The sequence below is a fragment of the Takifugu flavidus genome, chromosome 13 (assembly GCF_003711565.1).
Source record: "Takifugu flavidus isolate HTHZ2018 chromosome 13, ASM371156v2, whole genome shotgun sequence".
Classification (NCBI taxonomy): Eukaryota; Metazoa; Chordata; class Actinopteri; order Tetraodontiformes; family Tetraodontidae; genus Takifugu; species Takifugu flavidus.
This window is the reverse complement of record NC_079532.1, coordinates 13,920,282-13,937,100: the sequence shown is the minus strand read 5'-3', so window position 1 is coordinate 13,937,100 and position 16,819 is coordinate 13,920,282. Positions and strand designations below refer to the sequence as shown.

At 43.9% G+C, this 16,819-nt stretch overlaps 4 protein-coding genes across 16 annotated transcripts in view; 2 read left to right on the top strand and 2 right to left on the bottom strand.

Moving 5' to 3' along the window:
* Positions 1-236: 236 nt before the first annotated feature.
* Positions 237-4,494, top strand: LOC130536958 (NADH-cytochrome b5 reductase 3). Its single transcript, XM_057053318.1, has 9 exons — positions 237-302; positions 419-562; positions 670-742; positions 915-1,021; positions 1,356-1,485; positions 1,588-1,671; positions 1,779-1,864; positions 1,942-2,041; positions 4,141-4,494. Exons 1-9 carry the CDS (start codon positions 288-290, stop codon positions 4,311-4,313), a joined length of 912 nt encoding a protein of 303 aa, XP_056909298.1. The 5' UTR covers positions 237-287; the 3' UTR covers positions 4,314-4,494.
* Positions 4,495-4,785: 291 nt separating this feature from the next.
* On the top strand, positions 4,786-8,876 carry poglut3 (protein O-glucosyltransferase 3). The gene is made up of 6 exons (XM_057053315.1): positions 4,786-5,120; positions 5,418-5,615; positions 5,882-6,165; positions 6,260-6,464; positions 7,577-7,773; positions 7,857-8,876. Exons 1-6 carry the CDS (start codon positions 4,886-4,888, stop codon positions 8,295-8,297), a joined length of 1,560 nt encoding a protein of 519 aa, XP_056909295.1. The 5' UTR covers positions 4,786-4,885; the 3' UTR covers positions 8,298-8,876.
* A 51-nt stretch (positions 8,877-8,927) lies between these two features.
* On the bottom strand, positions 8,928-12,716 carry rep15 (RAB15 effector protein). Its single transcript, XM_057053319.1, has 3 exons — positions 10,864-12,716; positions 10,416-10,734; positions 8,928-10,340 (listed from the first exon to the last, which is right to left on the bottom strand). Exons 2-3 carry the CDS (start codon positions 10,695-10,697, stop codon positions 9,795-9,797), a joined length of 828 nt encoding a protein of 275 aa, XP_056909299.1. The 5' UTR covers positions 10,698-10,734; positions 10,864-12,716; the 3' UTR covers positions 8,928-9,794.
* A 2,638-nt stretch (positions 12,717-15,354) lies between these two features.
* The window catches only part of ppfibp2b (PPFIA binding protein 2b), a 44,179-nt gene continuing 42,714 nt past the window's right edge, over positions 15,355-16,819 (bottom strand). For all 13 annotated transcript variants that reach the window (XM_057053301.1, XM_057053302.1, XM_057053304.1 and 10 more), the window contains one exon: positions 15,355-16,287. In XM_057053301.1, coding sequence (XP_056909281.1) covers positions 16,048-16,287 — 240 coding nt within the window. In that variant the 3' untranslated portion in view covers positions 15,355-16,047. The remainder of the gene's footprint in view (positions 16,288-16,819) is intronic.

Below are 16,819 nucleotides of genomic sequence, written 5' to 3'. Positions count from 1 at the left end.
TTTCTCTTCTTATTCCTGAACAGTACAGCTAATTTAGATATGTTTGTTACATAATGCATGTACGTGCGCACCTCCTCCCCTGACCTGTGGCAGTGGTGTGATCTGTGATCTACTCCTGGCTGCCTGAGCACCACCTCTGCACTATGCTGTGTCACGGTCAGATCTGTGTTTTTATTGGCGGTCCTGGCAAGCCCCGCCCCCTTTCCCTGCTTTCCGTGCGTGTTTCTGAGAGTCATATAAAGTGAGTGCTGGACTCTGCTCCCTCAGTCTGTGGGGATCACTAAACCATGGATCAGATGTTGGTGAGAATGAACTTTCTAGCTTCCCTTTTGCTGTTGCTTCTTAGGTTGGATAATGAGGTTTCATGTTCTCCTGTGGTGAGATCTTCCTCATTAATGTGATGATCTCTGCCCTGCAGACCGTCCCGGTGCTGGTGGCACTTTCTGTGCTTGTGCTCACTGTGCTGTGGTTCCTCATGCGAGGCTCTGCAGCAGGACGCAGGCCGCCGGTCACTCTGCAGGATCCCATGGTCAAATATCCGCTGTGTCTCATCGACAAGCAGGTTCTGTTTAACCATCCGCTGTCGCAAATATCCAACAATCCTACTAGAGAAAAGATGTAGATGCTGGTTTAGACAGAGCATCAATCTATCTGTCTGTCTCCTTGCAGGAAATCAGCCACGACACAAAGAAATTCCGCTTTGCTCTTCCATCTGAAAACCATATCCTGGGCCTGCCAGTAGGTACTGAAACATCTGAAGAAGCAGAATATTGAACTCAAGTAAAACAACTTAAATAACCCTTGAGCAAGGCACCCATTGCCCACATAGGGCCCCGTGGTGAACCGCGGACTCATTCAGGGGTGCAGAGAGGAGCAGTGATCCTGTCTTTAAGTCCTCGTGATCATGTGTCCAGGCCAACACGTGTACCTCTCAGCCAAGGTGAACGGCAGCCTGGTGGTCAGAGCGTACACGCCGGTGTCCAGCGATGAGAACCGGGGATTTGTCGACCTCGTCGTCAAGGTAATCGTCACAGCCACTGGTGCTGCAAGGGTCCATTGATGCCTCGGGTCAGGGTCGCACTGCTGCCCGTGGAGGACTCCGAGGCTCCTTTTGGACCTTAGATACTGAGACATCCTGTCTTGACTTTCCTCCCTAAGTAAAGAAACAATGAGCATGCAACAACATCAAGTAATTCAAAGCTTATGGTCTCCCTTCCTGCCAAAGAAAGCAAAAGACAGATAAGATAGATGTGAGAGAGGGAGGGAGAGCAATGGGCTTTTTAAGTATGTGGACGGATTAAATCTTCCTCATCCTGCTGTGTAAATAAAGTGACGAGTTATTTATGTGCCTCCAGGTGTACTACAAGGACTCCCACCCCACCTACCCTGAAGGGGGGAAGATGTCTCAGTATCTGGACAGCATGGCTATCGGGGACACGATTGACTTCAGGGGACCCAGTGGGCTGTTGGTGTACAAGGAAAATGGTAAATCGAGGGAGCTCAAAGTGGTGAAATGAAAGCCGCTGTTACCAGCAGATGTCAGTGCAGCACAGAAACCAACGAGAGGACCTCTCCGCTCCTCAACAGGTCGGTTCTCCATCCGACCAGACAAGAAGTCCGAGCCAGTAGTGCGGAAGTTCAAGCATGTTGGGATGATCGCTGGTGGAACAGGTTCGACGATGTTTCTCACAGCTCGAAATGCCATCAGACACACACACAAGCCGAAAAAAGAAAATGGTTTTCTCACCTTTTCTCTCTCGGGCATCTGACCTTTAAAGGCATCACTCCGATGCTGCAGCTAATACGCAGGATCACGGCGGATGCAGACGACGGCACCAAGTGCTCCCTCATATTTGCCAACCAGGTCAGCTCTGTGTTCTGCTGTCTGCGGCCCCCCCTGGCGCCTGTTGATCATCGTTGCTCTGCCGTTCTTCCTTTCAGACGGAAAAAGACATCCTTTTGAGGGAGGAGCTGGAGGAGGTGAGGAGGAAACACCCTGACAAAGTTCATCTCTGGTTCACACTTGACAGAGCTCCACAAGGTGAGGAGGCAGTTCTTCAACCATCCAGCAAAAGTTCTTTATCTATTTAAAATGCTCAGCAGTTAGTACAATAAGTGGCACAAGCACTTTTCCATGATGTCCATATGTCCATAGAGCTTACAATGACGTTAAAGTGCCCGTCTGATAGTTGTGTGTGTGTGTGTGGGGGGGGGGGGGGGTAATTATAAGTACCATGGCCTTCCCTCTGTCCAAAAGACTCCACTAGACATCCTGGCACAGACATTGTGACTTGTCTTTGTGTAGCATAGCATTCTACCTCACAGCTACAGCCGAACCCCGATAAAGGAGGCAGAGTCTAATTTAATTGAATTCAGTTCCACTGTATTTGTAGAGTATCTATAAGACTCAGGACAACAACTCTTGTTGCTGTAGAGAAACCCAGAACAGGAAAAAACCTCTAACAGGCAGGAAAGTTAAATGAGACCAGGCTCATATCTGGGAACCCAGTCTGGTAGAATAGGAGCAGAAATATTGCAGAGGAGAGAGTGAAAGAGGAGGGAAACATTGTTATCTTTGAGATTTAGAGCTAAACTGGAGGAGGTGAGGGGGCAGAGAGGTGGCACTCGTGATAATATGTGCAAGACAAGGTTTGGATGTGTAGACCAGAGCCAGACAGCTCACACAAATCAATGTTTCAATTTGCCAAAAGAATGATAGAATTAAAATAGAATTATATACAGAACAGTGGAATGATTATGATTCATTCTTTTTGATGCACTACAAGGACTTTAGGAGTTACAAACAGAAAATGATCACAGTTTCTTGATTGAAACGGTCTGAGAAGCCCTAAAAGAGGATGTTTAAGTACAAACGTTCTTGTCTGGTCATTATTTAACCCAGTATTTCAGAAACACAAGTACAGTGGGTTGTATTACTCTGTTATTCCTTCATATTGGAAGCTCTTTAATTTCAATTTTCAATAATAAATGGGCATTCATTAACAACCAGTTTCCCCCTAAATGTTTGCTATTATCTAATCCTGTCTGCTGAATGTCTTTCCTACATCCTCAGCAGTGTCTCAGTTAATTCTTCTCATTAGACTATTAGATTGTTAAAGGTTTTACATGTTTCATACAAAAAACCTGCAGTGTGTTTTTGCCATATTTTAAAGTCCGGTTCTGCAGCTCGTACTGAATACTCTCTTTCCTTCATGTGTTGCTACTGTAAATTAAATAACTAAAATATGTGATATTTTGGTTGGAATTATTAGCATGAGACCCGGGAAACCAAACAAAGCCTCTTTAGCTGAAGGAAAATCCCTGCCGGCTGGGAAAAGATGGATCCAACAAGAGGTTAGAGTAGCTTAGTGAAGCGCTCCTGTCTTCCTTTGCATAATCCTTAAAGCAAGCGGCCGCGATGACTAAAATATTGTTGCATAATCTGTTTTGTGAAGTCTTCAAACGCTGGTATAGACACACGCAGCAGCAGCCCTTGATCATTATTCCTCAGGAGATGAGCGCGCGCCCGTCCTCTCCAGCCTTTTTATTTATCAGTCTGGCTGTCTGGGGACCAAAGCGCCAAATAATAAAACATACCTTTTAAATTGCATGTCAGCAACTCTGCAATATATTTATTCACATGTTCTTTACTGCCCTGATTTTCCCCATTTTCAATACTTAAGATTGCCTTTTTCAACATGTGTTTGTTGATTTTCAAGTTTAGGACATTCACAGCATCGCTAAACACCAGCGAACACTTTTATCTTGCAGTCGTGCAGGATGATATCCCTAAAATAAAGAGTAGGATGCCTTCGCTCTTGAATTTTTCTCTCCTTTTGCACATTTTTCTGCAAGAAGGAATGAATGAACAACATATTCATTGACCTTTTTTGAACTGGTCACAGTTTCAGTGTCTTGGGTATAATTACAGCAGTCGATATGAGCTAAAATGTGTGTTTTCATGTTTAAATGATGCAAGTATCGGCTATTTGTACGCTCTTTAATAATCAAATCAACATTTGACTTTAGGCAATGAAAATGGAAACAAGGACAATATTCTTCTTGATTCACTTTCCTTAGACCTGCTATATTCTGGAATTATATCTCACCTTTATTTACTGATCCCCCCCCTTCCTTCAGAATGGAGCTACAGTTCAGGTTTTGTGACCCAGGACATGATCAAGGACCACCTCCCTGCTCCGGCCGCTGATGTCCTCATTGTCCTTTGCGGCCCACCTCCAATGATCCAGTACGCCTGCCTGCCGCACCTGGACAAGCTGGGCCACCCAACGGAAAACATCTTTACATACTAACATCCTGAGTAAACAATATTAATTGTTTAACAGTCAACTCCCAAATCTTTTAATGCCAATGAACAGCTATAATAAGAAGTCTATACCTGAGAACATTTTGAGGTTGTACATGTACATGTGGTCATGCAATTATATTTTTCTATCTGTTGCTGTTTTCTTCACATTACATGAAATATGACAATTGATTTTGGATTACCGTTATTTCTTTAATTAGAGAATTCTTTCATCAGAAATGCTGTCTATTATTTCCACGTTTGTACAATCACAAGTGCATCTGGCGTTAACTTACGGAAGAGGAGGAAAAGCTATCTTAATTTACTAAACCAAAATTAAAAATAACTTTAAAGAATCATGCTGAAGTTATTGAAATGAAGACGTTGAGAATGTTTAAACGATCACGTGTCCAGTCCGACCTCGAAGCACTGGCGCAGCTGCAACCAGAACAATATTTTCCGACGCTGTAAACGCACCGCGGGAATGGGCGTGTCTCTCTCCGCCAACATGGCGGCCAAGAAGTTTGGCTAAAAACTTTGCTTTGTGAATTGATTGAGAGGTGTGCGGTTGCTCTCACCATGTTCCCCGAACACGCCACCAGTGTCGAGCCTTTGCGCAGCTGTTCATTCAGCCAGTTTTTAGGGTTTATTTTACTTTGCAGCGTAAACCTGCTGGGTTGCTGCAGTGAACAGATCAGCCCGGAGAGATGCTTCGTCGTGGGTCCAGGGCTCAACCCCGACATCGTTCTTCCAGTCCGCTACTTCATAATTCAGGCAGTCGATTCAAACGGAGAAAACCTGACTTTGTCTCCAGGTAAAGTGACCAATACGGCGACCTGGTAGCCGACGTGCCAGGGTAGCCAAATTTGCATAGCCACAGACCCATTTGATACCTGTTGGGCTAAACAGCAGTTAAAACATCACTGAATCCATTGCTGCAAATAATGTTTGTGTTAACATAGGTATTACTCTTGAATAATTAGACATAAATAAGAATAGTATGAAAAACCAATGTAAGTGTTTCTCCACACTAAAGCAGACATACATTAAAATGGAAGGGGTCAAAGGTCACATCAAGGGGAAATAAGTGTTCTTCACATGTGTTTTGTAGGTGCAGACGCATTCAAAGTGAAGATAAGTCCTCTGAACAAGCAGGAGCATGTCCGTATCCACGTGCCTCCACCCCTGGACCGAAAAGACGGCTCCTTCCTGGCAAGATACCGGCTTTATGGGACGGTGCTGGGGGGCCTGAAGGTGGAGGTCCTTCACCAGGGTGTCGCTGTGGCCAAGTCCCCCTACACCATCCATGGTCTGTGCTGTTTCACTCACAACATTCACAACAACAACAACGAGGCCCTGAGTATTTGACAGCCTGTTAAATCATGTGGATATCTTGAAATGTCCGTTTAGTTTGATAGCCTGGGCCACACAAGTTGGCTTCAGATCTACAAAGTATCACAGAGCGCTCCATAAAAGACACGTTTTTCCAGTCTTCTGCCTGGACTTGTGGAAGAAAATGAACTACCGGTACTTTAGTCAGCAGAATGACATTTGACCTTTTGTTTTAACACCCAGGTCCAGTCTATCATGAGTATTGTGACTGTCCGGAAGAGGACCCTTTGGTCTGGGAGAGCACCATGCGTTGTCCTGCCGAGGAGCCTCAGATCCTGAAGGACTTTGAGTCTTTTCCAGCCATTGACCTGCAGCATCTCAGACAGGAAGTGCCCCGCAGGTTTGCCAACAGAGGAGGGCTCGTTCACTACGCCATCATCAACAACCAGCTGTATCGACGCACTCTGGGAAAATACACAGACTTCAAGATGTTCTCTGATGAAATGCTGCTCTCTCTAACCAGGAAGGTATTCAAAATATGCTCCGAAAGGCAGGTTTTAGCACCTGTTGCATGTAATGTCCCATTTCATCTGTTTTAATCTCTGTTTTTTTTATTTATAGGTGAAGGTGCCCGACGTAGAGTTTTATATCAATGTTGGGGATTGGCCCTTAGAAACTAGGACGGTGGATGTTCTGCCGATCCTGTCATGGTGCGGTTCTACAGACACTCGGGATATTGTGCTCCCCACTTATGACGTCACACACTCCACCTTGGAGACCTTGAGAGGCGTCACCAATGACCTGCTGTCTGTCCAAGGAAACACAGGTCACTATCTGAGCTACTCAATGCTGCACACCTGCAAATCGGTACTATAGAATAATAATGAAGCATTTGCTAACATATCCTTTGAATGCTTGTAAAAGTCCAATAGTTAAGACATTTATTGAGGTAAACATGGAAGCTGAAGTCAAATGTGTTGCCTCAGTCACAGATTGGAACGAAGTACTGGTTCATTAATGTTTTACACTATTGTCCACATATAGATAAAAGCATCTAAACTGCAGCAAACAAGATGCATTTATAAGCCAATACATGAAAGTTTAAACAATTAATGCTCCTACTTTTATACTCTTGTCGGTGCATCTAGGCTTTACTGGTTGTGTTAGTTTCTTTAGCGTTAATTGGGCAATAAAAAAAAATTATAGGTAAGCTTTCATAATGTGACGGCTTGCAGATATGAAGGCACACTGCTTAGAGCAGATAAACCTTAGCAACAGCAGCAGTGTTGGGTTAGTCGAGGCTATGCGCTTGCATGTCTGCAGCCAGTTTTCCTGTCAGATACATACATGGATTATTGTCACCTGTTAGCTTTGTCTGCAAGTGTGGGGATTGAAAAAAAGAAAACTGGTCTGTGTTTGACTTAACTAATGAGGCAGGAGATGTAGCCTCCCTCACCTGGGGCTTCTTGTCTTTTCTCAGGATGGCTAACAGGAACAGTTTGTTTAAAAAGAAAAATCCCAAAACGTTTAAACATTTATAACTACTCACATTCTCTGTAGCATCACCATAAGCCCAAAAATTGAGTAAGCAATGCTTTTTCAATTCTTTTTGATTCGCAAAGCTGTGTTGTAAAATATTTACAATTTCTATGAGTGTTGCTTGAGTAGACCAGACGTTCATCCCCGTGGGGGGGTTACGGCCTCAGTATTACCCATTTAAACTTCTGTGACAGATAAGGTAGATTTAGCGCCGTGGCCGGATCCCTCTCGATACATGAAAATAAAAAGATTGTCAGCGACTCTGCAGAAAAAGCTGCATAATGAAAAAAGAGGATTTAAACCCACACAGGCTGGTCAGCAGAAGCTACAGGCGCCGTCACAACAACAGTTCTGAGCTTCTATTCGCAACAGTCTAAATTTCTTGGTGTTTTCTTTTAGGGCCTCCATGGGTGAACAAAACAGCCCGCGCTTTTTTCCGTGGGCGCGACAGTCGGGAGGAGCGACTTCATCTTGTTTCACTTTCCAAGAAAAACCCGGAGCTGCTGGATGCCGGAATCACAGCCTGGTTCTTCTTCAGAGACAAAGAGAAACATGTCGGCAAAGCTGCTCTTGTTGGATTCTTTGATTTCTTTAAGGTGAGGGAAGTGAAACGTAACTCAGGATTTAACAGCTGCGCGCATCATTGAACTGTTTTTGTTTCATCCATTTCCACTTTTAGTACAAGTACCAGGTGAACGTGGATGGAACTGTGGCTGCGTATCGCTTTCCATACTTGATGCTGGGTAACAGCCTGGTTCTGAAGCAGGACTCGCAGTATTATGAATTTTTCTACAGCCATCTTAAAGCGGGCACTCACTATGTTCCGGTCAAGAGGAACCTCTCGGACCTTTTGGACAAAATCAAATGGGCCCAGGAAAATGATGCCAGAGCACAAAAGATGGCTGCGGCAGGACAGACGTTGGCCAGAGAACTCCTGCAGCCCAGCAGACTGTACTGCTACTACTACAGAGTACTGCACACGTACTCGGGGCGCCAGAGGGGACGGCCGATGCGGCACGCAGACATGGAGCCGGTGCCTCACACGCTGGACGATCACACAGCCGCGTGCACGTGTACGCGCGCGGTTCACCAAGAAAGCAAAGAGAAGGATGAACTATGACAAAGCGTGACTGTAGTGTTTTTGAATTTTCGTTCAGTGCTGGGAATGAAACGTAGAGAGGAGGAGAATTCATGCGCGGCGTGATGGATGGAGCAGACGGGATGTTCCTCGCTGCCGTGCTCAGTCTCGCCAGGAGATTGCGCTGTAACCTGTGGCAAATGGAAACCCGGGCTTCATTACTTTGCTTTTTCTATAATTGCCATCATTTATCCCAATTCTCGTGTCGGTGTTTTCCAGGGTGTTTCCTCTCACTGCTCACGTCAGCAGAAGCGTCACATCTTTGGCGTTGTGGACTTCATTTTGAAATGCTTAAAACTCACCCGAACCAAGGGTTGTAGTAGGTCTGTAGTTTTATATATTGCTAATCACTTTTATACAGGAGTGCTTTAATTATGAGCTTGAAAATGTGCTTTTCCTCATAACTACGTTTCAACTACATATTTCTGAGTAAAAACAACCCCCCCCCCCCCCAGGCAGCGACAATAAACACCGAAAATAAACTAAACTCAAAGAATTGTCACAAAGATGTCAAAGTCCTGTTCTGTGTAATCCTCAGACAATAAAGTCTGAAAGAGTCAAGATTAGTTTGGATCAGTATGTTCGTGCAGCAAACTTGGTATCATAGTCAGATTTGTTGAGAGCACGTGTTGCGTTTTATTGAAATATACTTGGCACATTAAATGAAATACACTTTCTCATGTCGAGCAATTATTTGGCTGAAAACCCATCATTCAGTAATACTTTCCAACAAAAAACCCCCAGAGATATTTTCTTGTTTTCTTTACCTGTTGTGAATGTTGCAGAGCAAGAAAGCGCGAAAGGAAAATGAGATTTAGAAACGTGAACGTCGAGCAACAACTGACGATAATTCAGCACCCTGTTTGTACCTTAAAAAAACTCATCAGTTAATTTCATATGTTTTCACCAGCTACACCCCCAACAAAACCTGTCCTAAACGACATGATGCTTCACTGAACTCCGGATCTGAGTGGAATCTTCTTGTTCCTGCTGCATTCCTGGCTCTGATGGCGTTTTCCAGCTGGCAGCTGATCAATATATGGCTGTCTCATACTGCCTGCTAACGGCAGTCAACACAATCTACACTGTTAAGACAAAAAAGTCTGAACGACTAATCTTATTATTTTCCTGGCCAAATAATTGGCCAAACAAAGCGTTGCGATGGCGTTTTGGCCCTGGCTGCATGCTGGCAGGAAGGTGACACTGCATGCTCGCCATTTTAAGGGTTAACGTGAAAAGCTCGAATGTCTGAAGTTCCAATTATCCTTTGTTTTTGAGACTTGGTGTTACTGGTAACGGGAGTGACATGCTGAGTAATGGAGGCTCCAGGTGGTCAAAGATGGGCCTTTTGTGTTGATTCGATGAATTCCAGGCACCATCTAGGCGGGTGAAAGAAAGTCCAGACTGCAGCTCACTGTCAAGTTTAATAGGCCGTAAATGTACCGTGTTGTTGCCTGTGGAGTGCTGGGTTCCGTTGATTCAGCTGAATTTAATCATCAGCGTGAGTGGTTCTCCCTCCTTCTTGCTGACGACGGCTTGCATCATTCCCGAGGGTGTGTGGAGATACCTCGAGCCTTTGAAGAAGTTCTCAATAAAAGCTCTGTCGATTTTGCTGCACTTCCCGATGGCTGCGTCCAAGTTGTTGCTGAGGACACCGTAGATGTTCCCCTTGTCGTTTTTCTTCCCCATGAAGAGGAAGAGGGCGTAGCAGTCCTTCCCGATGGAGGTGCAGAAATCCACCAACTTCTCGTGAAGGTTCTTGTTGCTGGACTCCATCTGGGCAATCTGAACGGACTCGCTGTAGGCCTCTGTTGGCATCTCATTCTCTTCGACACTCTCCTTCTCGGGCAGGTGGAGAACTTGCACGGCGATCTGGATCCGTGGGTTCTTGGTGGGCTTCTGCAATACGGCCCAAACCCAGTCAGCACCGAGCAGAATGCGCTGTTCTGGTGTCATCGCAGTGCAGTTGAAGGTGTCCGTAATGTTGAGGTTGATGCTCTGAGAGATGTAGGTCATCAGGAAGACCTGGTGGAAGTAAATAGGGTTTAAAGGCTGAGTAGTTCAGGAAGCTCAGAGGCCAACTAGAGGAATCGAACTTACCTGTGTGAGCACCTCGGGGCTGGCACGGAACTTGTCCTCCGGATCCTTAAAGAGGAGGTACTCCTGAGTTCTGGATGAAGCCGCGGCTATGCAGTCATTGAACAGGGGAATGAAATCATTAGGTTTCGGGACAGGGGGTCTCCTCAGAGTGGCAAAGATGCTTGGTCGAGGGGGCGGGTTCTGTTCAAAGGAGGGAGCGCTTTGGGTGCTGCGCTTGAAAGAGGCTAAGAAGTTGGAGTTCAGGAAGGGGTTCGAAGTGGATTTGCTTGTGCTCTGGCCCATGGTGGAAGTGGCAAATCAGAGGGTGGTCTCTGGTACACTAGAAAAAGAAAATTATTTAACTCGAAAATGAGATTACTCAAAAATCCCTTAATTAGATAGTGGTGTTCTCCTGGTGCAGAAGACAAGAATCATGGTTATTTCTCCATATAAAACTCGAGATACTCACCAAGATCGGTTCGGGTTCAGCAGGTCCAAGTCCACTATCTGCCCAGCGTTTGTGTCTGAAATACAAGCTCAACCTTCAGTCATCTGACAGGCACAGAACTTTCAGCAGAATTAGTTTTGGTTTTTTCTGCCGGTCCTACTGGGTGTGTCGTTCTTGTGACTCGTCAAATTTTTCTTGAGTCAACAGAAGACTCATCTTACCAGGTGATCAGCTCCAGCAGAGGCTGGAGCACCGAAGGTTAGCCCGAAGGGTTTGATGGGTAAACAGAAGCTTAACTGTCTCTTCTGAGAAGTTAACTCACGTATGACTTTACTTCAGTATAGAAAATGTTGTCTCAGAGGATAAGAGGTGCAGATGAAATGTGTTGAAGGCTGGCGATAGCTGCATTTCAAGGTGGTTTGAGGTCGTGATGTTCTGAAGTGTGTTCCTGTGTGTACCTTTCTCACACAATAACACACACTACACTGGTACAGTGAACAGTTTAGTGGCATTAAACATATTTTCCAATTCATTTGGTATCTTTGTTTCCAAAAGCAATATATACTTGTAACTTAATAAAGGACCATCTGAATGTCAAACAGGCTCCAGGCTCCTTCAGAGTATTTGGACTTTTTAAAAGGGCAGAAATTTCTTCTTTTTTGGATGAAGAATCTTGCCTGAGTTTAGTTTCTAAAGTTGTTGCTAGGAGAAAGTCAGGGAAAACAACATGTCTAAAATCTCAAGTGCCCCACCAAATAGCTCCCAGGTGAGTCTTGTTCAGACTGTGTTTATTATAGTTCCGAAGATGATGCACTCTAGCTGCAGGTATAAACAGTCTACACAAAGTCGTTTCTTTCTTCTCACCATCAAAGAACAAAACTGTCTATCCCTCATATCTGTCAAAATGTGCAGATTTTGTCCAATTGGATCCTAAGGAAATACATGAAAGTATAAGAATAAAAAAAGAATAGTTATGATAAATAATGTATTTATTCCCACTACCTCTATTGGCCATCAGCAGAAGAGCCCCCACCATATGAGCCTGGTCCTGCTCAACATTTCTTCCTATTAAAAGGGCGGTTTTTGTGCTGCTGTTGCGTGTTTAGGGGGTCAGACTCTGGGTTTCTGTGAAGCCCCTTGAGACAATCTTGATTGCAGCAGATGTTATTTGAATAAGGAACATTTAAAGTTGATCCTTCAGGGATTTTGATGTTTGAGTACAATGAGTAACAATGAGTAAAAACAATGAGTAAAATTGTCCTTTTGGAAAAGCAAGAAAGGAAAAAGAGTATTGTTATCTGCCCAGACCATTGGGGGGTGTTAGATCCACTGGTGCGCCACCCTGTCTAATAGTTGACATAGATCGTTGCCATAGAAGTGCACAGATGAGTTGGGCTGGTGTCAGTGTCATGTTTTTCAGACTATGGCTCTCTAAAGGGCCTCCTCTCCTTCATTCTGGCCGAGCAGGTACTGGAAGCAAAGCACCATGGTCATTAGCATGTGAGGGGGTGTTAGCTGCTGATCTGGACCCCAAGAAATTTGCTTCACATCCAGATCTACACAAGTGTAGCATCCAAAACTTTCTCTGCAAAAGAAAACAAATGAGAATCACCTGTAACCGTGCAGTTAGTGCAAAACATCGGTCACATTTAATACCAAACGTGGCTTTAAATTTAAAAAAAACCATCGTAGTTACTTCACGCTCATGACATAACACACATCGACATGTTAAATGTTGCACCTCACAGCTCAGTATGCATCAAAGAAAATATTATCTTAGCATTCAAAGATTCTTTAGACAAAAACAGCAAAAAGGTTGGAGAAATACTTTTCAAACACCCGATATCATTTACTCTCATGTGACATAGGGATAACTTGTGTTATGTGTTTAGTATTTAACTATTCAGTAAGGCTGCAGCAGTACAAATAAAAACCAAGACAAGAAGCTAATTAGCAGATTCTCTGAAATTATACAAGGCAGCTCCCAATTGGGCCAGAATACGAAGAGAATACGTCATAACACGATTCAGTAACCAAATAAAGGCTGCTGCCGGTCCTTGTTACCGAGGTGACAAAAAAATTGTGCTATGAATAAAGTTAGGAATATGTGGGGATACAGCCGCAGAGCTTCCTGAATGCCTGGAACTTCTGTTCAGACCTGTGTGAAGCAATTAGTCGTCGAGTGAATCGGCTGCATGGGTCATTAGTGGCAAACTCTGTGTGCTGGATCTCACTGTGAGGTTGTTAATGCGTTCCGACAGAGCTTCTATTTGCACCACTGTACCCTCTGTGATCACCATCTGCAACACACACACACACACACACACACTCCCCCTAATTAATGTAGTAGCAGTTTAAAGTATTAACTTCAGTGGCTTTTCCAGGCCTTGGAATTAACACTATCATAACGAAATAGATATTATGTCATCCTTAAAGGTTGTACCAGCGAATAAAATAAATCTAATGGGATCGCTTAACGGAGATCTTTCCTCATGAGCTGGTAGCAGCTGGTTTTGTGAGAGGATAGTGAAAAACCCCAGCCACCTAAACTGTTGTGAAGCTACCCGCTCCACAAACCCCAACAAAGTGCTTCAACCATTTTGAAGACAGGATCGGGACCGGTGCACCAGTTCCACTTCGAGCAGGTGAAGGGGAGGGAAAATTCTGATACAACCTCTAATTATCCTTAGAGTCAGTTAAATAGTAGTAGTACCCAAATAATCTTGACAAATAATGTCATTGTAGAAATGAGCAATTACTGATCCTATTATAGTTATTTTACAATTTATAGTTACTTCAGAATATTGGGTGTCATGTTAAAACAGCTGAGGAAATACTGCGTGCACTGCTACTTTTTACTTACCTGTACACATGCATGTGACAGCTCTCTGAAAACAAATTTATACTGCACTGTTAGCCAAAATTAGTAGTTGCTCTTGTCTCCTGTTTTCAGAAAATCAAACCTCATTTACACACTTTTTAACAGGAAACACAAATGCGGTCTCTTTATATAGTGAGCACTGTTGCCTGGTATTGCTGGACGAATGCATTTATTAATATAAAGCTTGACTTTTTCCTTCTTGGAGTCACATGGGGTACTGGATCCAACCATGTAATCGAACAATCATGTTTCAGATTTGAGCATAATTGATCAGAAATTAAGCCGATACTGTTATAGATGAGCTTCAGGATCCTGGAAGGAGTCCACCCAAGGGAGGAGTCTGGAGAGAGGAGGAGTCTGGAGAGGGGAGGGGTCTGTAGAGGGGCGGAGTCTACACGCCTGTTTCCGAGGCTGACAGTAATAAAAGAGGCCACATGCTGGCAGCGTGCTCTCTCCCAGTAGATCTGCATGCTCCTCCACATTAGTTTGGGGTCTTGGTAATCCTTTGTTAAATGACAGTGCATCCACATGGTGCTTTGCCCTTGGATATGTTAGTTAGTGTTTTAGTGTTTCTCTGAGCCTCTGGGTAAATGTGAATGATCCCAAAGAAACAACCCCTGCAGACAAAATATAACCATTGGAATAACTGATTGTAGAGGATGGAAAACACAAATCCACCTCAGTGTCAAAGCCTCCTCCCCCACTGTCACAATACCAAATCCATAATATATGTGAAGATACGTTCAGTCAAAATCAGTTTTAAAATGAAATGTGATGAACCCCTGAAGCAGAAATATTTATGGACTTGGTGGCGCAGTGAGTGTTTTGGCCGGATGTTCCGGTACCCCTGCTTTTGAAAAGCAGGTCTTCAGACGGGTCATCATTAAAAATAAGTCGCTCTGAATTGACTCAGAGTGAATAAAGGTTTATTTTAATCAATGTTTTCTTTTTGGGGACTCTGGGTCTTTATCTACTGATTTAAACGCGTGCACTCGGGTTAAAATCAGGTTACAATGTCGAATCAGTTTAGAAGAAAAATAGGCCAGGGCAGAAGAATGACAGCTGCAGTTGAGGGACAAAATGCTGGGATACATTATTATGAAGGTGATGACTGCATCCCCTGCATCGACCATTAGCTCAATTAAGCATAATTTGTCACCATTTCATTGTGACAAGTAGAGAAACAATACGAGAAATTGGGAAGCCTGCAAATGTCAAAACGCTGGCGCAGCACATCTGGAGGACCCGTCACCTAGTTATGGACCCAAATTATTAGAAGATCAAGTGGATTTATTATTTCAGTTATTTTAAATGCTAATAAAGGATGTCCGTCACCATCACTTTTGCATCACTTCACTCATATGTAATAACAAAAACAGTGAAAATTCCATCATTAGGGTGCAGTAATTAATGCATTCATATTGGCATTCTTTAAGATGCACTAAAATCTCAGATTATTAAGGTTACTATGGCAACATTATGGTGACAGCCATGGCAACTAGGAGGATGTGGATGAGAAGGAGAATGAAGCAACTCGCTATAAATTTGTCCAGTTAGCGCAACTGTCGTTTGTCGGATGTATTTGAAATCCTTTTAAAATGTTGTTGAGTTGCAAAAAAAAAAAAAAAGACTTTACACACGGATGATTTTATTTACTAAATTATTTGATTAATATTTTGACATTGACATATGCACAGTGAATTGAAGAATAGGATTCCCTTTACTATTAAAATATCACAGAAAAATATGAAAATTACAATAGAAAAAAAAATGCACGTGTCATTTCAATCAATTCCTCTCCTGTGATATAAATATTAAATAAACCCTCTCCGTAACATTGTGCAAATATTGCACAGCCGCGTGTCGAAGCTGGAAGATAAGATAAGTGATGCGAAGGCCGACTCACGCACAATAAATCATTAAATGGCGGCGCACAAAAATATTAAAACAAAGGCTTAATACTGCATGTCCATTTACACTGTGCAATTACAGGAAGTGATGTAACAGGAACTGTCCAGGGAGAAACGGAATTCTCTCGTGATCACTTACATCATGGCACAGGTTTGAGACTGAGGTCAGGTTACTGAGGCTTCAGACTGGAAGTTAAAGACTTCAAGTATGTCCATTCATTGTCCCGCTTGGCCGACCATGACTGGAAAACAGTTGCCATGGTCACCTGGGCATCTCTGAATCTTTTCACTCATAAGGCACAGGGTCAGGTGCTGGGGGTGTGGGGGTTAAAGAGGCAGGGAGGGAAATGGACTGAGGTATTACAGGTGACAAGCAAAGGAAGCAGAGTAGCAGCCATGTTCCTGTTACTGCTGTCATGGAGACGATGCTGCTCTGCTGTCATTGACCCCCACCTGCTCCCTGGACGGATCGGTCTCTCGGTCCAGGATGGGACTCAAGCCTCTGAAACCAGCGTACGGCCGCGCCTGAACACCGTTAGCTGTGGACACGACAGACTGAGGCGAGGACGACTCCACTGGACAGACGTAGTCTGTGGATTCGTCCGATCGTCTTCTTCGGAGGTGAGTCAGGTTGGAGAATCCCAGTTTCTTTGGCTGGGATGAGGAGAACAGAACTCAGTAAGCCGACATGAACCATGACTGAAAGAAATGTGTTTGCATTAGAAATGACATTAACCCCCCCCCCTTCAAACTGGTTTATGGTTCAATTCCCCTAGCCAGTATGACTGCTCTTGAGCAAGAAATTGCTCCTTTATGAGTGCATGAATATTTATCCTGATAGGTTGTTTAAATACAGCTCATAAACATGAGCAACAGGAAAACTGTCGATCAACGGGAAACACACATTCAATTTTCCATCCCAAATGAACCTTTTCAGTTGGTCTCCTCACTGCTCACGCACGTTGCTTTTGCTACGCTTTGAGGCTGCATACAGTAAATAAATAAATAAACAGCAGCTTATACGTTTGTGTTTCCCAGGCTTCCCAGCTAAAGCCGCTGTGCTGTTATCAAAGAGCAACGCGCTCGGCTTGGCTCGGCTCTCTGGCCGGCCGGGCGCACAAATCTATTTTTGTGCCGCCGGTTAATTTTCCCATTCAAGGTGTTTGTCCATATAAATATTTAATGG